This window comes from Paroedura picta, chromosome 6 (genome assembly GCF_049243985.1).
Source record: "Paroedura picta isolate Pp20150507F chromosome 6, Ppicta_v3.0, whole genome shotgun sequence".
Classification (NCBI taxonomy): Eukaryota; Metazoa; Chordata; class Lepidosauria; order Squamata; family Gekkonidae; genus Paroedura; species Paroedura picta.
Window position 1 is genome coordinate 31,762,376 of NC_135374.1, and position 22,707 is coordinate 31,785,082.

Genomic DNA, 22,707 nt, shown 5'->3' on the forward strand with positions numbered 1-22,707 from the left:
CATAGTGTCCTGCTATAATTTTATGTATAGGAGCTAACGCTGTATATAACAATCTTTGTAAGTCCTGTATTTTATAGATGCAGTTTTTATTTCATGCCTGGCCACCGATAAAGACAGTAATGCTGAAACGTGCCTGATCAGAGGAGACATTGGCATTAGGCTTGTGCACTTCAGAGCACTTTGGCCTCTTCGGTGGCCATTCAAGCTCAAGGTGGCCAGCATGCCAGTTGGTGCATGCATGCATGCACAGAGCTCTGCACCCGTGTGCAGGTTGCACCCTGCCACCGGCGCCGCCCTTCCCCCCTACGCAGGCTGCCTTGGGCTTGAATGGCTGCCAAAGTGGCTAAAATGGACAAGCCTAACTGGTATTCATGTATGCACTGATTTTACTGAGGCTGTGAGATAAGCCCTGGGTTTTTAACTTTAATAAATATTAGTACTACATTTTTTAAATTGTGTTTTACCCTACAGACACCTACATTCATTTCCCTCCTGCTGAACAGCAGCAATAGCTGCTATTCTTTCTCGCTGTGAGTGCCAAACTTTTATAAGTTGTGGACTAGATGCCTGCCATTACTATTACTGACTATGCCTAATGACTGCTGACTGGTTCCTACAATAAAGAAAAAAGCAAACAAGAGAGCAAAATAATACTTAGTGATGTCAACGTAAGCTTGTAGTCCAAGGAAGATGGAAGCCCTAAACTATCGTCCACCCTAGTGATGCAAGTTAAGACTACTCGAGGAAAGATCTCTAGGCATTATTTATTCTGCTTACACGGCATGCGATGAAATGATAATCTGTCTCAGAAATGGTCATGAAAGAGATGGTCACATTTTGACAAAGGTTCATTTCTTATGCAACCGATCTGAAAAAGTGGCAAAAGAATCAATCAAAATGCACAGATCAGGCAAGAGAGAAGAAATAAAACACCTCTGCAAGGTTTTGAAGCTTGAGTTTCTCTACACCTCAGCAGGGATAATGAAGCTTTCTGACCCTGCCAAAGTAGAAACTACAGTGGCTCACGGATAAACACTAGAAATTGCTTTCCGATGGTGCAATTGCTGATAGCTACAAGACTATTATCCCTGATGATTGCAACCGTTTCCATTAGTGCAATCCAGTCTTTTCTTACCCTTCTCTCTCTGTATATACATCCTGAGCCAAGACCAGTTCGCATCCCATCACTCATCTGAAAGGTGTTGTGAAGGGACGGTGGAATGTTCAAGTATGGTGCCCTCACAATGCTGCTCACCCCTTACTCTATCTATTGCTACAAAAGAAACCTGAGCCCAATGGCAACCTTAAGACCAACAAAGATTTATTCAAGGCATGAGCTTTTATGTGCATGCACACTTCCTCAGACAATGGATGCATGCACATGAAAGCGCATGCCTTGAATAAATCTTTGTTGGTCTTAAGGTTGCCATTGGGCTCAAATTTTGTGGAGATACTTCAGACCAACAGGGCCATCCACTTGAATCTACCTATTGCTGTTCAGCATTTAATTAAACACCATACGACAGTACTGTACAGAAGTAACCCAGTCTCTGCCCAGCATGGGCACTCAGAGATTGGAGGTATAGCATTCAGTTTGTGCCTTGCCCCAGTCATGAATCCAGCATAGCAGAGTCAGTGGCCGCTGAATCATCAGAATGAGGCCCAGCAGCTCCGAGGCAGTGAAGATCACCACTGTTAATGCAAACCCTTGATTATTCATGTACCCAACCTTATACTGTGTCAGCGCCAGGTAATGGATAGGAGAGACAGCCACTGCAATTTTCATAAGGCATCACAGGCCTCGGGAAATCAGTTCAAAGCAGAGCCCTTTATGAAATCCACACATTAAAATGAAATTTCCATTAATACCCAAAAGCCAATGGTTACCAGAATACATTCAAGCATGAGTAATAGTCAGCCACTGAGGGCCTACTGTTTCTCTTAAGAAACAGTTAATAAGGCTTTGTGTTATAAGCCAAGCACTTCTATCTCGTAGCAAAAGACACTCCAAAACTGACTGTACTAAAGCTAAATGGAGGTGATTGGCTGATATGGACTAATTGCCTGAGGGGCTGTCACGTGTGCTGTAGAAATACTATCACAGAAATGGTTATTTGGCATTCGACTTTGCTTTGCTGCCCAAAAAGGAGTTCCCAAAATGGCTCACAGAAATTACAGGGCAAACTCATGCAGCTATCAGTCCGACTGCTCCGGTTCCTCAACCTTGCACGTCTTGTGGACAACTCTGACAAGAGCTGGAAATGTTTAGGAAGAGGTGTGGTGCCATCATCAATCATCTGTTTGTGTCAGAGGTCTCTGGAAGACCTGCACGGCTAAGGAACAAGAGCAGCATGGCAAATGGAGGATTTTTTGCCATCGAGGCATCCTCTTGGAAGAGCTGCAACAGCCTTCTTGGTCAGGCCCGAAACTCATTACTCAGGCCATGTTCCTTTGCTACAGTCTTTTAGACTTTTGTGGATGAAAAGTGGCTATCCTGCTTGTGGCACCACCATATCACTTCATGTCAGAGGTATATGAGGCCTGTGCAGCTGGCTGGAATATGCAAGATCTGTAGGATGTATGGTTCAAAAATATCGCCCAATGCCCCCTGCAAGACTTTACGCTCTGGGGGTGAGAACCTATGGGTCATTCCCGACCCTAGGGAAGCGCGCCTGGCCTCAATCAGGGCCAGGTCCTTTTCGGTCCTGGTCCCTACCTGGTGGAATGAGCTCCCAGGTGAGCTACAGGCCCTGCAGGATTTGTCAGCATTCCGCAGGGCCTGTGAAACAGAGCTCTTCCACCAGCTCTATGGTTGAGGCTGGGGTCAGCTAGAGTCATCCCGCCCCCCCCCCCCCCCAGGATTAGAAGTGTACATTGCTCTTTCTCCATTCTCTCCGTCGCTTCAGTAGTGGGGGTGGTAATGGGATTCTTTTTCCATCATCTTGGGATTTTTTAATGTCTTTTAATGGGATTTTTAATGGGGTTAAGACTACTGTTACCCACCACGAGCCTCTTAGGGAGTGGCGGGAAATAAATCAAATAAATAAATAAATAATAATATGAGGAATATCCTACAGGAGGCATCCGAGGAGATGTGTATTTAGCATAATTAAAGGTACAAAGGGCAGTTGAAATGGTGGCCACCTTATGGCCCTGGATATATAAGCATGCACCAGAAGAACCCCCCTGGCATTTAGTTACAGCTTAAGTCAGGGAACCTGGATATCTCTACTTTTAGAAGGTGAAACACTAAAAATGTAGCACAATTTATAGTTCAAACACAATCTCTTATATCCAATCCTTACCCCCCCCCCCCGAATCAATAAAGTAAAATAGCACTTCAAAGTAGAATTCGAGCACTGCACCAAGCACATTTTTAAAAGACAGAAATGCATCACACAGTAAAGTCCCAAGCACAGAGAAATGTGTGAGTCATCCCTCCAACTAATCTGAAATGTACTAACTTACAGGAGAACAAGTGTAATCATTCTTCACAGGAAAGGGGTTCTAGGCCCATAAAATTTAACAAGCTCATTTTATTAATTAGAAGCAATTAATGAGGCTGCAAAGGAATATGTTTTCTTCCCTCAGCTGCGTCTTTGCCCAAATACTGGTGTTTAGCACACATTATTGCTATTTTAAAAGTCTCATGCTCTATTATAGGGTACACTGATCTTTTCTTCAAGCATGGGCATCTCCACAGGGCTTATGTACCCTCGCCCAAGGCACATAAGACCCATTCACAAGTTACAGTGAACAGAAGTACAATCCATGTACAATGTGCATTTGATTTTTCTTTATTCTCAATTTTACACTCAAGGAGGTACATCTGGTCTCAACCAGGGCCAAGACATTTTCCATTCTGGTCCCCACCTAGTGGAATGAGCTGAGAAAATATATCATTTTCTTTTCTTTTTTGAGATTTTTATATAGATCAAAGCAGGGGTGGGGGAGAGCGATCAGAGAGATTGATTCTGTAAAGGTTCGAGGGGGGTGGCAGGTTAAAGTGGATGAGTGACAGGGTTGTGAGTGTCCTGCATAGTGCAGGGGGTTGGACTAGATGACCCAGGAGGTCTCTATGATCCCAGAACAGTGCAAATAGTGGTTGATGCAAGGCTCATGTTGCTCAGCAAATGGACCCAGCAATAAAAAAGCTGGTCAACTGTTTAGAATGGAGGATGGAAATGAATTCATCATCCCCAACCCCGTCAAACCGATGACTGGCCTTGCCAGGACTGATTAGACAAACCATCTGCTCGATGCATATGTGCATACAGATACACATGCACAACTATTTTGGTTTCTCTGGGATTTGATTTTCTTTCAAAAAGACCTTGATTAGGAATTGGATTCCATTGTTCAATCACTAGAATTAGATGGCTAAGTATTTAAAAAATAAATTTATATGGTTCCATATGACCCAGTTCAAGATGTCTCCTTTTCTCCCCTCCCACCTCACTGGCTGGCCCTTCTTCACATTACTCCCCCCCCCCTTGCTTTTTTAATTGTTTCATTATCATCACTAGCACTGAGTGAATTTTGCCCAGTCTGATATCAACACCTTATTTCACTTGGAGAAATGCCCATCTCCAGCTTAAACAGATGAAAGGGGGGGGGGGGAGAGAAGAAACCTGACAACACAACTTGCAATCTTTATTAGTAGAAAGGAGCAAGGATCCAATAGCATCTTCACAACAAAATTTGTGGCAGGGCCTGAGCTTTTGTGAGTCACTGCTCACTTCTTCAGATACAGCTAGAATGTGAGTCTACTGGTCCTTGGAGACTGCTGTGAGATTTCAGATGCCAATTGACAATAGCTGGCATTGGGAATGAGACAGGAAACCTAGATCTCAATTCAGTCTTGGAGGATGCATTGTGGCAATTCAGCGGTCTCTCTTTCTAGCCTCCCTCTGAAATTCTTTTGTATGAGAACTGCTACTTTGGCAATTGTCATAATATGGCAGAGTTGTTATATTGCCAGTAGAGTATGGAAATCCTTGGTTGATGTTCAGTGACTTGGTTGTTAACTTAATAATGCTACTGTGGTTTTTCCTATGTTTTGATGCTAGTCAATAACCATAAGGAAGGAAGGAAGGAAGGAAGGAAGGAAGGAAGGAAGGAAGGAAGGAAGGAAGGAAGGAAGGAAGGAAGGAAGGAAGGAAGGAAGGAAGGAAGGAAGGAAGGAAGGAAGGCAGGAAGGCAGGCAGGCAGGCAGGCAGGCAGGCAGGAAGTCGACTCGTGAAAGGTTAAAAGTTCCTTAATTGGTTTTTGAGTGTTGTAGTTTTTAATGTAAGTTTTTAATGTAATGTAATGTCCATTTTTAAGAGCCTCTTGTGGCGCAGAGTGGCAAGGCAGCCGCCTGAAAGCTTTGCCCATGAGGCTGGGAGTTCAATCCCAGCAGCCGGCTCAAGGTTGACTCAGCCTTCCATCCTTCCGAGGTCGGTAAAATGAGTACCCAGCTTGCTGGGGGGTAAACGGTAATGACTGGGGAAGGCACTGGCAAACCACCCCGTATTGAGTCTGCCATGAAAACGCTAGAGGGCGTCACACCAAGGGTCAGACATGACTCGGTGCTTGCACAGGGGATACCTTTACCTTTACCTAATGTCCATTTATTCTTTGCACCCACCTGGACCAAATTGAGACCTAGATTTCTTGTCTCATTATCAATGCTGGTATTTCCAATGCCTACTATTCCATCTGCATTTTTAAAAAACATTATTTAATTTATATCCCGTCACTCCCACAAATGGCTCGTGGCAGTAATAATTTAACAAACCCCATATAAAAACCCCATAAAAATCACACAGCCACCCTCTTTGGTGGTGTAAAGCTACCCTCTCCCAACCCTGCTCTTAGACCGTATTCTTGTGCCACAGGGGGCCGATGTACTGGCAACCCGATACGCAGCTAATCCAATTAAGCCTGCTATTGCCATTCTGCATCTGAAACCATCTTTATAAAGTTTACCTTTTATGGCTTGCCTGGCCTGGCCTGGCCTGACCAAGTGACATTTATGTCAGACCTGACCCTCGTAAGAAATGAGTTCAACACCTCTGCTCTACTGTAACATGAGAGTCACAATGCAATTACAGTTCCCGTCCTGGCAACAGAGTGGAGTGCTGTAAGGTTTGGTCTCATCTGCAAAATAGCCATTATGCATCCTCAAAAGAATATCTGTTACAAAGAGAAATCTTTTTCCTCGCAGAAACTTTTAAAATAAACACAATGTTATTCATAAAATGAAGATGAAATCAGGGTCCAAAATAGTGGGTGACATTTTATATTCTTTTCATCCAGCTTCAATAGTCTTATGATATGAAGATGGCCAACCAAATTCATTACAAAAAAAAAAGATGGCTAGCTGAATGTTGAATGCCTTTAAATATGTCTTCAGCTCTTATCTTCACCTTTCACATTTCTTCAGTGGAGCAACTTGTGGGGAAAGGCTCCAACACCCCTAACCCTGTTAGGGGCCAGGGAAGTTGTGCTCCATATGACATGACACTAATTGTGGGCCAAATATGGAAAATTCCTAATCCATGGGTTTGTGCTTCTTCCTATACGCTTTGTGTATTTGGAGGGGCTTGAACTGCTTGCCTGCAGATGATCTCCTTCAGCTTATCCAGCTTGTCTTCCTTCAGGGCATCCCGAACACAACGGAAGAAAGTAAAGTAGTTCTGAAAGTTATGCATCATGAGCAGGACGCTGGCCAGTAACTCATTCGTCATGAGGAGGTGGTGGACATAGGCACGACTATGATTCTGACAACAGTAGCAGGAGCACCCATTCACAACAGGACCAAAATCATCCTGGTACCTAAGAAGGATCACATAATAAAACCATAAACAAACTAAACCCACAAGTCTAGTCCTTGGGTACAGTAACCCCAAGAACAAGTTATAGCAAGGATCCTTCCAATTGCCAAGAAATAGGCATCCATACCATAGATTAGCGATCCCCAACCTGTGGGCTGCGGACCACATGTGGTCCTTCGACTAATTGGAGGTGGGCCCCGAAGGACGCCTTCTCTCCTCCCCCCCCCAGCCCTTTACTTCATCCCCCCAGGCCCTTTACAACACACTTCGGGTGTCATTGTCTCCCATCACTCCCAGATGGGACTATCTCGTTGCAGAGAAACAAGCTCAGGGTTCCCATTGATTTGTGATGGTCATGAGTTAAAATTTCCATGAAAATAAAATGTTCCTTATGTTCATTGTTGTTGCGTGTCTGTATCTTATTTTGAAGGGATGTTTAAACATTACCATAGCGATCAGAGAGCGTTAGGGCAGTGGTTGAGAGTAGAGGAGTAAACTACCCCCCCCCCACCGGGCCTCAGTAAAAGGCGTTGAGTGGTCCCCGGTGATAAAAAGGTTGGGGACCACTGCCATAGATTATGTATTTTACTAAAACTAAAGAGGAGTTTGTCAGTTGGATGCAATAAATCATTTTCTAAGCTGATTAGCAGACCCTGTCCATCAACAGGTGAAAGTACTCAACCAGAATGTAATGGTGTCTGAACACTGAATTGCAGGGTTTTTTTCCCACAGGTTAGTCACTATTATTGGATGAATGTAAGTTTTGTTCTTCCTATGATGGTGCATTTGCACTCCCACAGTGAGTGGCCCACCCTTCTCTATATCAAGATATAGCTGCTGTTCTATAACAGGACAACATACCGTAACAGAATCCCCATGATGACAAAGCACTTAGGTCCCTTCCTGTATCAGAGACTTGGACTTCCTAGAACTTTCCTTCTGGATAGACTGCCAATATTGGGTATTGACATTTAAAGGGATGTGATATTTCCTAGATCAGCAACTCAAACCTAATGTACTCATAATTTCCATTTAATTTTTAAAATGCCATCATTGGACTAATTTACCTTGCCTTGAAAGCTGGTGAGAACATACAGTTATGGAAAACAATGTAAACACTTCAGCAATGCATTTGTTCAAAGAGATGGGGTATTTGTTTATCGGCAACTCAGAGGGCAAATGACAGCCCAAACAACAAAATCGATTAGGAAAAGAACATATCAAATGCCATTTGAATGCTTTATGACTACCAGCCACTTCTACTGGATATGCCAACTACAGCTCCTCTTAAAACAACTGCACTATAAACTTAAATGGGATGACTATAGAATAAATGGACTGAAGACGATGCCCGAAGCAGATAGGAAAATAACGTGAAGCAGTACATAGCAGAAGCTGACATTGTAGTACAAACAAACTCTCAAACCTTTCCTCTTTTAAGCATATTTCAAACGCAGTCATTCCTTCACCTCCACAGAGGATTTCAGGATTTGTTTTTTTATCATCCTTGGTTTCTTCCATATCTGGTTCCCCATGTTGTTTTAGGTCTGTAGCAAACAACAGTATTTCCTTAATAAGCAGAAATGGAAACTGAAGCTTGGGCACTACCACCCAATCATATATTTCAAAGCAAGTCTTGTTGAAGTCACTAGGCTAAAAACTCAAGTTGCCATTTAAAAATATTTAAATAAAGGGGTTCCCAACATGGTGCCCATAAATCCATTTCCAGCTGCCCACCAGATGTTTTGGGGTGGGCAGGCCAGATGGAGCTTCTGATTAGCCATTAAAGATATGATTGGCTGAGCAGATTTTCAGAAGCTGCTGCCAATACAGCACAAGGATTTCCACTGAATGATTGAGGTTTCATGTACATTCAAGAATATATTTTAAACCAGTATAGTTGTTTTAAAAAGCAACTTGTTAAACAGAAATGTTGACATTACTATTAGGGTTATGTATAACCTCACTACGTGACATTGTGCGGCTGATTCTGCCTCCTATGGTGGCCATTTCTACTTGGCTCTGCCTTCTACAGAAGCCATCTTGCAACTGTGACCACAATCACATGTCAAAATTCCAAAGGTGCCCTCAGGGTAAAAATGGCTATGGCCCCTGGCTTAAATAGTTCTGAGGCGTTAAGGGGGACAACTAATTGGATGACCACGTGCAGCTCAAATGGCTACACCATCTTTGTTCTGCTCTCTTTCGGGGGCATTTTTTTCAATAATACTGATTTCGTAAACTGTGCGGATATCTAATTAACTGGCTTATTTCTCTTTGATGATGGAATTTGTAACAGTCCCACAGCCAATCAACACTCCATATTTGGGCTGACACTTTGTCAGCCTGCAGAAGAGATCTGAGTCAGGAAGTTTTAGACTGTCACAGCATCGGAGGTGTTTGCATGGGAGTGGAAGTGGGGGTGGTTAGAGAGGCTTAGATTCCAGCTGAAAATTTTGAGGACAAAAATCATCACAAAATTCACTGTGACTAGAGAAGAGAACGATTGAAAAGCCATTCTATCGTCCGAAAATGTAAAAGGCTGTACTGGAATCCCCCCCCCCCCAAAAAAAAAGTTAGCATCTCTTTCCAGCACAAATGACTGGGAAGCACAGGGAGGGATCCTTCAGTCTGTCTTATGAAAGAGGACAAAGAAGCACAGTTACTCCCCTTTGCACCTTTCAAATCTATCTAACTTGTCATGTTGGAAGTGAGGTTTCTGAAAAAAAATGTGATAAAAGATCTACTTGTCTGGTTTGAGTTATCCAAGCATGAAAAACACCAAGACCCAGCCATTAAAAAAGCCATCAGCTGTTTTTTCTGCCTTAATCTTCACACTTGCCATGTATGTGAACTCAGCCTGGGTGAAAATCCTTGGATGAAGGAAAAGTACAGTTATAAAATACTACTTGCCCAAAGGTCACATAGATTTATGAACACTGCCAATAAGCGATTCTAGTCTTGGAAACAGCACTTCCTGTGTCACAAGCAATACAGAAACACAGAGAAGGTGACTAAAATTGCGATCTTTAGCAGAGTTTCACACTCCTAAGTCCATTGAGGTCACTGTGCTTAGAAGATGTAACTTCGCTTAGGATGGCACTATAAGAGGCTGAAACACATGACTTCTATCCTGATATCCCCCACAAGCAGTGCTACTGAGATAAATACCCTCTCCATCCGGAGCTGGATGATAATTGTAGTTGCAAGACAAGGCACAGCCCCGTTCCGTCACCTGGTAAGGAAAACAACTCTCAAAAACATCCACCCCTCTCTCAATTAACTCCAGCACTTCATCCGGACTGCCGATACCATGGATGAGCCTGCAAAAGATACAGAGGGGAGGAAAAAAAGCCACGATCAGAAGTGGTCGGGTTCATGGCAGTCTATTCAGTCTGTCTCTGTCCCTATATATCTGGGTGTGTGTATTTTAAACAGCACAGACTCATTGATGGAACCATAAACACACAGTAACAGCCAATCTCAAACATCAAGTGGCAAGATAACAAAACAAATAAACACCCCTACACAAACAGAGAGAGAGAGAGAGAGAGAGAGAGAGAGAGAGAGAGGAACATATTCACTAAAGCAACTATTTCAACACCTGACAGACAGTATCACAGACTTAAGCACCTGGAGAACAGGCTTCACTGGACTTCATTAGGGAGTTGCTCCACCATAAATGAATGCAAAAATGCCCTGGAGCCTGACTGCTCTGCCATACCTTAAGCATTATAGGAAACCATATAAGGGGACATACTTCCATCTGTTTAGGACCCAGCTTGTAAAATACCTCAACAACCACATAAACAAGGGAACCAGCCTGAGGGTTCCTCAGGCTGGCATGCTCCTGGCCCCTCCCAACTTGCATGTGCGTGGAGGAAGGTAGGGAAGGGGCTGACAAACTGTGATTTGTTTGTGTTACAGACGTTAGAATATGAGTGTCACACACTGGACAAAGTTCAAAATCAATTATGTTTTATATCCAAAGTGCCTTCAGTGAACAAAGTGGGGTTACAATGTGGAGGATGCCTCTTTCAGATTCCCATTTGAAATGAGTTTTGAGACAGCCCAGGTCCATCTGAAATCAGACTCTAAAAGTACAAACCACTTGACCAGAATCTCTTAATTTAGGAACTGTACTGAATGCAGGACTGGACCTTAAGAGACGGAGGAAGTGGACTCATTTCCCTCTATTTGCCCATGCCGAATATTCTCACTGTTCAGCTAACTTGCATAAAAACGGATGAGACAACAGTACTTGTCGGAGTAGTGTTGGTGGGGGTGAGCAATTCATCTATTTGCTTTATTGTGGGGGGGGGGCTTTCTAGATAAAAGAGCCATGCCCCTCCAAACAAACAGGCTCCCCCATCTCAAAACATGGAATAGTATTGCTAACATTTTGCATAGTTATTCACATACCCATTGAGGTCACATTAGCTCCTTTTCCCCCCGAAAGGACGTTCCCAACAGCCAGCACTAAAACATTCCCTGGGGACTTGAAAATGCAGCTGGATTCACCCATGCTTTTTGCGCTATTATTAGTGATGGCAATACCAGACTCTAAATTCAGCTGGCAGTTCTGTCAAAGATCTGGGAGGTGAAGAAACAGCGGTTTTGCTCTCTTGCAGGAACAATGGCTGTGCTGACAATTCTATAAGCTAATTTAGGTCAATAAGCATATCATGTGGCTGGAAAAATATATAGTGCAGGAACAAATTGCCCCCCCACCTCCATTGTATAATTAAACTCGGTACTTTGAAAACTTCCAACACGAGCTGTTTTATTTTTATGCTTCCGTGACAAGAAACAGCTATCCAGTTAACAAAGCAATTATGCACGCAATTAACAATTGCAAGTGCTTCACTGCAAATCTAGCAGCATTCAAAGTTGCTTCTCACTGAAAACATATTTGACAATTATATTTGTCTTCACCAGCACTGTCAAAACTGCCAACTACCTAAACGGAGCACAACAAGGAAGAGGGCAGCACCTGGAGCAGAGGAAGCTGATGCAGCAGGCAGGTGGGGGAGGGACTGGACAGTGCCTGTGCCACTTGGGTAGCTGGGCAGACAAGATGAACAGGAAGCTCTTCTCCTTGCCCAGCCCTGGAGGACTAAACCCCACCTATCTTGAGAGCAGGTGACCAGGCTTGTGTAGACGTCAACCCCAACTGCCTGAGTTGCTGCCATTACAGCCCACAAAAAGCAGCAGGCATTTGATGGCTCTTCACACGTTTGGTCAGGCTTTTCTTAGAGGGCAGAAGCTTTCTTTTCTCTGGATACAGGCCAAGCAGCTTGCCTGAAAGCAGAAGAGGGGAAGGCCTGCTGAAGTGGGTCCAGTCCTTCTCCCAGCATCCCAGTCCCAACCCCCTTTTCAAGCTGATCCCAGCTTCACGCAATCTGGTTTAAGCTGGGGACAAAGGTCATGATGAAGGGTCACAGGGCTTGGCTGGTGGGGGAAAGCCATTTTCTCACCTTCTCACCCTGCAGTCCTGGCTGGAACTGGAGCATCCCCAAGCCAAGCCAGCCACCTGGTTCTTCCAAGTAACAGAGCCATCGCAATATGGAGTGCTGCATAGAATATTGTTGACTATCATGAAGCCCTGTCAGAGATCTACTGATAGAGAGCACCAAAACTTCTCCCCATAACCTACACCACCCCTCCACTCTGTGAAGTTATGATGGTGAAAACATGTGTGGAAGACTAGTTTTTGTAACAAAAAATATTGCCAAGGATCAGCATTAGATTTTTAATTGTCTACATAAGCCCTAAGGATGATCTGTGACTGCCAGCAGAAATAAGTTAATAGTATTCATCTGCTGAAAAATATGAGTGCACAAGGGGAAAGGCTAGCAGAAGAAATGCAATTTCTAAGTAAAATAGTAGTATGGACCTAATAACCCCAGGAAAACCCAAAACAGTCCCTTCCCATGTGTGTATTTTGCAAGCATGGCACAATGTTATTGTAAACATACACAGATGCTACTGGCTTATAACAGCAGGCCCTGACAGCCCTCCAAAATGCATCCTGATCAATAATCTCAACTCGGAAGTAGGCTAATTTCTATCTGTACAACTGACTGCAGGACATTTTCTTTTACAGACACATTGGGAAATATTATTTGGTCTATTCTAATAGGTGGCCTTATTACCAACAGCTGATGTCAAATGTCATCTGGTGAACCCTTTTATTACAATAGCAAAGAATATCAGAACAGTCTGCATCCTATTCTTTTTCTCCGGTAGAGACCAAAAAACTGAGTAGTAAATTTTCCCCTTCAACCTACTGTTTGATGCATCTTACTTGGGGAAAATAATGTATAATTTGCATTCAGATAAAAGAAAACCCGGAAATATAAAGCTGGACAGTGGGGAAATGAGTGAAATAGTCAAACTCTCTGCTCTGTTGATGCAAAGATACTCTATAGCCAACCCCAAATCTGATTACTTTCTGAGGAGTAACAGCTAATAAGTGACCAAAACATGATTTTTAGAAGCATATAATACACTGTCCAGTAACAGAAACAAGATTCACTGTGACAAGAACAGCTTGAAGGGATTCTCAACATGATAAAGGTAGGCTTCTGATGAAATTTGCCCTTTGTTCTGACCTTGGTTTATCTTCTGGCAGTTCTGCCACAGCAGAGGACACAAGTTCCAGCTTGGTGGCCCTGGCCATGGCGTTTCCTTGGAAGCCGTCCAGCAGGAAGCCACCCACAGGGCGCTTGGCAGTCTCCTTGGCGGATCGCAGCCTCTCCTCCAACACATCTCCACCTTCAATAACCCCAATCATCACACTCTTTTGCAGTTCCTAGTTGGGAGAAAGCTATATATTTCAGAAAGAATGGTTTATTTTATATCCCTCCTCTCATTATACGCAAGGTAGCTAACAGTGCCAACAGTTATTAGCAAGACTAGAAAAATAGAAGTTAGGACCAAAGATTAGAAGCTAAGAGAGATTAAAAGCACAAAGGGGTAAATATGCCCTTGGACTCACCTTTATCATGACAGTGCCCAGATGTGAGCTATTTTAACTATCTTCCTGATCAGTATTCCTATGCCAGTTATATTTGAGATTGATAAGGAGAAAAGACAGGGCATAACACTGGGATTGAAGCAATGAACTGGGAGATGGAAGAAGCTCCTTTATCAATGACCCTCTTTTCCCCCTTATCTCACAATGAGTAATGCTAAGTCACCTTTATAAATATACATTAGTGATTAAAATGGAAAAAATATATAGTATACACTATGTACTCCAAGAACTTTACCAACCTTGTCACTAGACTCAGATTTTTGGATCATCTTCTACAAGAGCAGGCCAAAAGAGTGTGGGGATTTATTTAGAACCACCTCACTCCACCCCAAAACCAAGATGACTAAAAGAGGACATAACAGAAGTCTATAAAGTCACACATTGTTTGGAGCAAATGGACGGAACTTTTCCCCCTTGCCTGATAATACCAGAAATTCAACTCTCTCAATGGAACTGATCAGAACAGAAAAAAGAAAATATCTCTGCATACCACATATAGTTATGAGGTTTGCAACCACAAGATGTGGGGATAGCCATTAGACAAATTCAAGGAAGAAAGATTTAATTCTGCAGAGATAGACTCCTCAAGCCTGCCTGGCCAACTCTCACCTGTCGCCTCCCCTCTCAAAGGGCCATTCTTCCTATAGAAGAGGCAGAAAAGAAGAAAAAGTCCCCTCCTGCTGTGCAACAAAAGGAGTTCATTTCTAATCATATTCTGCAAACTGCCTGCACAGCAAATCACTAAAAGGTGGGTTAAAAATAAAACATCAGGCAACTTTGCCATGATGGCTAAATGAAACTTCCATAGACAGAAGCAATGAATGCCAGTTAAGGGGCAGCAACTGTAGGAGTACCTAGTGCTTCCTTTCCCAGTTTGAAAGCTCCTTACATTCAAAACATGCCTGCTTTCTGGCAGATGGCTACTATGGTTTCCAGCTGATTGATTCCTCCGCCCCCTGTGAACAATATTCAAGACTTCCAGGCTGCTTCTCATAGTGCAGGTGTTGCCTTTTCCACTAAGAAGTTATACGTGCATTATTAATAGTGTTGGAATGGCACAGTGAACATCCTTTTTAGGATGCTGCTGTGCATATCAACTTCTTCCCCAAAGTATAATGGAAACCTCACTCTTCTTTCACCATTCAGGTATTACCAGCCTCTCCCCATTCCCTGCCACCAGAAAGAACACATGACAAATACAAATTTATATTTGACTCAGGTATTTTGTTGTGCTGTGGGTTTTTTTAATTGCAATTACTTTTTGTGCAAGCTGCTTTGACTAGGATGTGTTTTCAAAGTTGCACACCATTTCTGACACAGAAATTAGATCCCAGGTGAGAAACTGGCACCAATGATTGTTTCATAGGGAAAAAGTCCCAAAGTTGCAGTGCACAGAGCTCTAAGGTCTTCAGACTCAAAAAGGATCTGTGCTGTGGGATGTAATAAAAAATAATTAAAGCAGACCAAGTTTACTTTCAGTCCTGCTCAGGGCAAATAAAGAGTGGTCAATGTGCAAGAGGGTTATGCATGGGCAGCTTAATCAGGTGTGTCAGTCCAAATCTGCAGGTAAGCACAGGGATCCAGAATGCTGCCCACATTGGCCTGCCACTTTGCTGCCTGTTGCAAGCACAGAGTATCCGTGTGCCAAGTAACTTGCCCGGTTCAGCAAAAAGCAACCATTACAATAATGGCCCACACTGGTTTAGCTCTCACCGGAAACTCCTGTTGCAGTTGTAAGCATTCGTCCAAAAAGGACAAGGATCGATCCACTGATTTCTTGGCCCTCTTCTTGGAGACGTCTCCAGAAATTGTATCTCCATCTGAGAGACACTGGAACCAATCTGGCTGGAGAGCCCGTTGAATTGTCATGAACTTTGCTGGTGTCATTTCCATCCTCCCTCCATACCCCCATATGGAAACTATCTGTTAGACACAAAGGAAACATAATGAGTTTTAATAGTCTTATTATAGTCTCAAAAGACTGTGAAAAAGCTATAAACTACAATTTTACATTTTATCCAGCAAACCCGTTTTGGGAAGTGACAGGCAACTATTTCCTTAGGGACAGAGGAATGAATCATTCTACCATTTCCACAAGTGGAAGCAGGATGACAGCTGCTCTCTGACCCCACCTCAAGACTATGCCAGGATTTGTGGGACTTGCATGTAGAGAAAGTCATGTGGGATGAAGGCTACAACGATGCAGGGAACTGAGTGATACTGACTTGCCTCCTTCTTGGGCCAGTCAAAAAGATGACCAGATGCAATCCATTATGTTCTAGCTTTTCCCCGGTACAGGAAATTATGCAGAGAGACAGCCTTGTCCCATAAGGGAATGTGGGGGTACACACAGAGAGACATTTGGGGGTACACACACAGAGAGACATTTGTTCCATTATGAGACAGCAATCATAATAATTTATATATAAATATTTTGTATATTACAACAGATTTATGCTTGCGTGAATGCACACTTAAATCAGTTTGCGTATTTATACTGACAACAGTTCCTGGATAATTCTGTGTGGCCACTCTCCTCCCTAATGCAAGAATAAACTCTCATCAAAACATCACCTGCAGCTTGTCTTTTGGACCCTGAGGAAGGGAAGGGAAGGGAAGCCACTAAAAGCCAGTGGGAAATTAAAAATTAAATAAAGCCCAGTGGGGAACACAGAGGTTGTCAATGCAGATTTCTTCCCCTCAATGTGAACACTGCCTTTCATCATCCTCTCTCCCCCATCCTTTCTATTATTAGAAAAATGAAGCACCATACACTACAGGGTGATCTTCTGTAAGTCTGGTTTCATGTGTGTTATAACCACTCATTATTCAAGCATTGTCCTTCGCTAGTGTCACACACAGGCCTGAAATCTTGAGCAATTAAAGCTGCCAAGACCGCACACATACAAGCCAAAGCCCATCTGTAGAAAATTAAATTAAATGAGTATAAGCAGGCACAGTTGAATGGAGGAAGACTCCATTGCTTTCACTGATTCTCAGTTTTAAAATTAAGACAATTAACATAGGTTTCATTATGTCTGCTAAAGGAATCCACAGCCTCTTGCTCTCCTGGGGCAATCACTCAAGCAACTATCTCTCATATTAATTTTTCCACTTCTACAGTTTCAAGTGATGAAAAAAGGCATTCATACATGCCTTCAAGAATAAAGGCCAAAGGGTTTAGGCAAGTACAGAGTAGATCTTCAAGACAAGCAGTAAACATTTAACAAATACATATCCAGAGCAGGAAACCAATCAGAGAAGCAGTGTGGCTTTTGGATGACAAAGGAATAAAGAGATTGCTAAGGGGAGATGGCAGAGAAGCTCAATGACTTTTGTGCTTCTCGGTTCACTGTGGAATCTTTGGGGGTATGTACCCATACCACAGCCACTATTTACAGGACGGGAGTATCAAGTACTGAGCCAAATTAAGGTAACCAGACATGAAGTTCTAGAGAGGTTGGGGAAGTCTCCCGGTCCTGATGCCATACATCTTTTTTGGGACTAAATCTGCCTTGAGTCCTACTGAGAAAGATGGACTATAAATATAAATAAATACCTTTTTGTTGTTGTAGCCAGATGGAGAAATAACAGCAGGGTCATGGAGGGAACAGTACACTACCGAGTTGGGCATACCTGAGCACACAATGACAAATGTTGCCTTTTAACATGCAGGCTCTGATGGCAGCGATGGTACTTCTCCGAGACAAGTTATAGCAACAGTTAAGCATAAACAGTTTATTCTTTCTGGACAGAAAGCTAATAGTTAATTGGTTTGCTGGTTACTGTAACATTCCAGTGGGCAGCTGTGTCCCCCCAACTTCTAGGAGAGGGCGGAAAATGACAGCAAAAGGGCTGCATTTAATAACCTCATATGTGAGATGTAATCTTTGGATTGATTAATGCTGCTGCTTGCACAGCAGAGACCAAATGACAGCTGACTTGCTTGTCTCTGGCATGAACACTCTCAGAGCCCCTGACACTTGGCAGCCTAAGCTTTGGTGATTAAACTATTTCAAGGACCAGAGCTTTGAAGGATAACAAAGATCAAAATTGAAGAATGAGCTGCAAGGGGAAAAAAAACAAATGAAAGACACACATGCCATGAAATGTCAAAAAGTGGGTGACAAACACTATCAGGTACTGTGCCTGAAAATCAAGACAAGGATCCCAAATGGTATCTCAGTCTAAATATATCTACTGCTACTAAATGCTCTCTCTCTTCCAAAGCTATGAGCACGGTTTGCCAAAGCTGTTTTAAGAGAGTCTTTTGAGCAATGAGAATATAACTTCAACTCAGTGAGATTTTAGTATCTAGCTTACTCAATACTCCTCACAAGACACTAGCTTCGTTTTCCACCAAATTAAAAGATGTGAAGAACACAAGGTAGAATGCATGAGAGCATACACACTGCGTACAACAACTGCTGAGTGTTTTTCATTTAAAGATGGTGAAAAGATACTTAGAATTCTAAATCATTGACATTTACCTCTGCTGTAGTTGACTGAAGATACAATAGCAACTCACTGAAAAGACCCAGAATGATTATCCACAGGATTTTCCAGTCCCTTGACTACAAAACTCATTTCAGCCCACAGTGCCACTGCTGACTTGAAATTCATTGCATAGCAGGTTCCCACATCCTATCAGCTTGACAATATGCAGTGGCTGCCATATACAGAACTGGTCTATTCCTGCATAATGAGGTGAGACACTATCTGTTCCAGCACCCACTGGCCTCTTTATAGAAATGTAAAAGACCCGGAAGCGACCTTGCAACAGAATTTAAAGTGGACACTGTGCACTACCTGGACTGGAGGGAGGTAGTCAACATTACCCCTTGATAGAGGGGTAAAGCAACAGTATTATAATGAAGTCTATTTACCAGTAGGTTCCTGAGTCATTATGCTCTAATACAGGTGTAGTCAACCTGTGGCCCTCCGGATGTTCATGCGTTTGCTGGCAGGGGCTCATGGGAATTGTAGTCCATGAACATCTGGAGGACCACAGGTTGACTACCCCTGCTCTAATATAATAAACTCCACATTTTTCCAAGCAGTTTCTGAACACATATTAGACTCTACCAGAATGCAAATTCTAGTCCCAAAACACACATAACCTTACCTACAAACTTTCCAATTCCTTCTTTATATTCCTCCATGACCTCTTGAAGCTCTGCCCTGCATCCCAACATAGACAATTGATTACAATTAATTCATCTTTGAATGAAAGGATACGGAGTACTCTACTCGTATTTCCAATGCAAGTCGTGATCTGGACAAAATACGATCAACTTAAAATTGCTGCCATGCAATTTTACCATGGGACATAGAGACATTACACCTTTAGTGTTTCAGTTTACACTAAGGTTAAATATTAAAACTGCAGGAGAAAATAGATGCTATGACACAAATTTGCATTAATTTCTGATAGCCAAATTTGAGTAATTAAAATTGCAATTTTGCTTTAGAAAGGCAAAATTGTGTGGATCCTGTCTTCTATATCCTAAAAAAACACCCAACCAAAAGTCTTATCTAAGAACTCAGTTCATAGATTATTAAGCATGAACTACAAAGAGGCACAGAGAATGACTCATCAGCTGCTATAGTCCTCTTCTGTAATTACAGGAGCTTAATTTGGTATCAATAGCATGTATCCCAAGACTATACAATTCCAAAGATTTAACGGTGTCCTTTGTTTTATGTGCTTTTATGCCTCAGTATTTAAAATTGGCTTGACTTGTTTATTAACATGTATTTATTGATCTTATATATTCTACTAACTTGACTTGTCTTTCTGTGATTTGCTTTACATTTTTTATTACTTTGTTTTGTTTTTATTACTTTAGTCATGAGTGAGAAAGTCTGAAGAGGCAGCATATAAATTCCATAAATAAATCAAGTGAAATAACTTTACAGGAGGCAGCAGCAATTTATGCTGACTACCCACTCCTGCTTGTGGGTTACCATTTTGTTCTTTACACTATTCCTCAGGGTCTGTTGACCAACAGAAACAAAATGTCAAGGAAGGTACTAGTGGGTTGCAGGAAAATCATGCTCCAAAATCCATGGAGGGTTGGACACAAGTTGGAATAAGGCTCTATTATTTCAAAAGGAATACTACATTCATGGTTTTGTGTTCCAAAACAAGGATGGAGAGCTTATTTTTCTCATCATCATTTGATGTTTTTAGATTATGTATATGAAACAAAAATCTCTTACAGGTTGAAGATCTAGTTTAAGCCAAGTTTTAAAAGGGAAATGATAGGATGGAATAAATGAATAATATATTGCTGTTCTCAACTAGATTTTCTGTTTTACTTTGAATGTTCTCTTTTGCACAAATTAGTAGACACTGAACTATATTGAGTAAAGTGCCCAATATATATGATTGGCTGCAGCTCTTTTGTCTACTTCTTCAAGCAGAAGATAATGAATTCCTGCTTTGGCAAAAGAATACTTCACTCACAGGGCTGGAAATGGAAGTTGTGCAATAACAGGAACATCTTCCACAGTCTCCAGTGTTTCATGGGTGAGGTGTGGTGCTGAGCCCATTTTGGTATAAAGCAGACAACCTGGAATGTCCATGTGCTGAATCCCTTTCTTGCCAATGTCCATCAGCATGCCAAGACGACAGCCACCAACCACTTTGGAGAGATTCAACTTCATCTTTGCAAACACACCTGAAAGAGGACCATCAATGTATAATTCACACGGTCACCTTCATTTTGCAGTAAATGCAGTCTCTCACTCCGGACTTACAACATGAAAGTGTATTTTAGAGTTTTTACACCTTGTCTATTACAACTTCTGTGGACACACTTTCCAAAACAGCAGCCATCTTACTATGTTGAAGCAAAAACAACCTGGAAATTATCCTGAAAAAAAGTACATAAGGAGCTTTGAAAAAGCATAGAATTCCCTGATAGATTACAGCATTCACTTTTGCTGAAGGCTACGTCATCATAGTGAAGTTGCACTAAGATAGTAAGATGTTGATTGAAGGGGGGAAAGCAACAGAATTAAATTTAACTTCAATATATACTTTTTCAGGGAGCAATACTAAAGGAGATGTAAAGTACCAACTTAAAAATTACACATTTAAAAATTACAGACAGAAAATAAGCACATTAGAAAGAACTGCAGAAGCACAACTTGTATTCTAAAACCCTTCAACAACATTCATATTGGGAACACACCTGCTCTCTCTCAAGGTGAAATGGTGTCTTTATACTTGCAAGGATCTCTGGAGCCCATAGATGAGTGGTTCTCAACCTTCCTAATTCTGTGATCCTTTAATACAGTTCCTCATGTTGTGGTGAGCCCTAACCACAAAATTATGCAAATGTTCTTTCACAGAAATTAAACCGAAACTGACCAATGGCGTGAAGATCCATTGTTCACGATTGTATATAAACTGTTTTTCTCCAGAGTTTCTCAGTTCAGTCTCTTGTCCCACCATACCGATCTTGCTCTTTTCTGCTGCTCCAGAACAGATGAATGCTCTATCTCAATCTACCCCACAAGACTGTTGTTTACATGGTGCCCCCCCCCCCGGCCAAGCTACTTGCCCTGCGGCAACCCCTATGAAAGGGTCATTTGACTACCAAAAGGGTCCCAACCCCCAGGTTGAGAACAACTGCCATAGATATGTAAGGCCGCAAGATGGTACCCAAAAGCACAAATAAGTTTTCATTTCTGTGTAACCCACAAACTGAAGCCGTGTTAAAACCCACTAAACAGACACAAAATATTTTAGGGAGATGTGAGAATAAGAAGAGCTTTTTTCCCATTCCCTACTTTTTAGTATCCAATGGAGCCTCATTCTACCCACTACAGCGTATTAAGCCTATGCAGGAAACACATATAGTATTGTGCTGTAGTTCCTTTCTCCCTCTTCCTCCTCCCCTTCACGTGGGAACCCACATTCACAAAAGAAATGGAAGATTTACAAAAGGTAACACCAACACTGCCTCTGAGGTGGCAGAAATCTGGTCTGAGGACAAGCAGTGCGTTTTTTAACCTAATAATTGCTTTTATTATTATAATTATCTCTAATAATTGTGATTATTATGTTGAACTGTTATTTTACTGTTGTTGCTATTGTAATCACCATTGTTGTTGTTTCTATCCGAAGTAAAAAACGGAGTTTGATGTATCGTTCCTTTGTGTTGCATGTGAACCGCCCTTAGCTTCAGGAGGGCTGTATATAAATGTGATAAATGCATTTATTTATCCCGCAGTCTTCCCCAAAAGCTCGGGGCGGGCTACAGCATATACAATACGTAATTAAATAGAAACATTAAAATCACCAAGAATTTACAATTAATTTAAAACGAATCATCCTGAAAGCCGCCGCTTCTGCTCTGGTGAGAGCGGTGATGCTAAAATGAACTCTGCGCGCAGCAGACCCGAAGGAGACGCAACGGGCAGCCCCTGGCTCGACCTAGCCGTGACAAAACGTGTCTGACTGCTGCGAGCCTCCAAGACCGAACTCGGGTTTGAAGCGCCCCGTGGAGAGAGCTACCAGCCCCGTCCCTGCCCTCCGGAGCCGCATTCGGCATAAGGGACGGAAAAGGAGCCAAGCTCCTCCGCAGCCACGACCGCACCCGCAGGGGTTGGAGGACCAAAGAAGAGCAGGCGCTTCGCACGTGCTGACCGGACCGCAACTCACCCCCACGAGCACCACCTTCCGCCGCGACCGCTCGTTTCCTTTTCGCGCCCTCCTCACCAATCAGAGTGCTCGTCATCACGAAGCGGCGACGGGAAGAACGGATGTGGCGCCAGTATTGCCATGGAGACGTTGCAGGACGCTACGCTCGCTTCGCTTGACAGTTGTGGGTCTTGTAG

The 22,707-nt window shown here is 42.6% G+C and overlaps 1 protein-coding gene across 6 annotated transcripts; it reads right to left on the bottom strand.

Moving 5' to 3' along the window:
- Positions 1-3,518: 3,518 nt before the first annotated feature.
- QTRT2 (queuine tRNA-ribosyltransferase accessory subunit 2) lies at positions 3,519-22,611 on the bottom strand. Of its 6 annotated transcripts, none has more exons than XM_077341959.1 (10): positions 22,532-22,611; positions 20,327-20,540; positions 18,983-19,038; positions 17,417-17,493; positions 15,571-15,780; positions 13,433-13,632; positions 12,296-12,391; positions 9,990-10,141; positions 8,245-8,365; positions 3,519-6,819 (listed from the first exon to the last, which is right to left on the bottom strand). In XM_077341959.1, the coding sequence occupies exons 1-10, from the start codon at positions 22,605-22,607 to the stop codon at positions 6,561-6,563; spliced, it is 1,461 nt and encodes a 486-aa protein (XP_077198074.1). In that variant the 5' UTR covers positions 22,608-22,611; the 3' UTR covers positions 3,519-6,560. The 6 variants fall into 6 exon arrangements, with proteins under 6 accessions (XP_077198074.1, XP_077198079.1, XP_077198077.1 ...); XM_077341964.1 differs by having other exon boundaries at positions 20,433-20,540; positions 22,532-22,548; XM_077341962.1 differs by lacking the exon at positions 22,532-22,611 and adding an exon at positions 22,181-22,522.
- Positions 22,612-22,707: the final 96 nt, after the last annotated feature.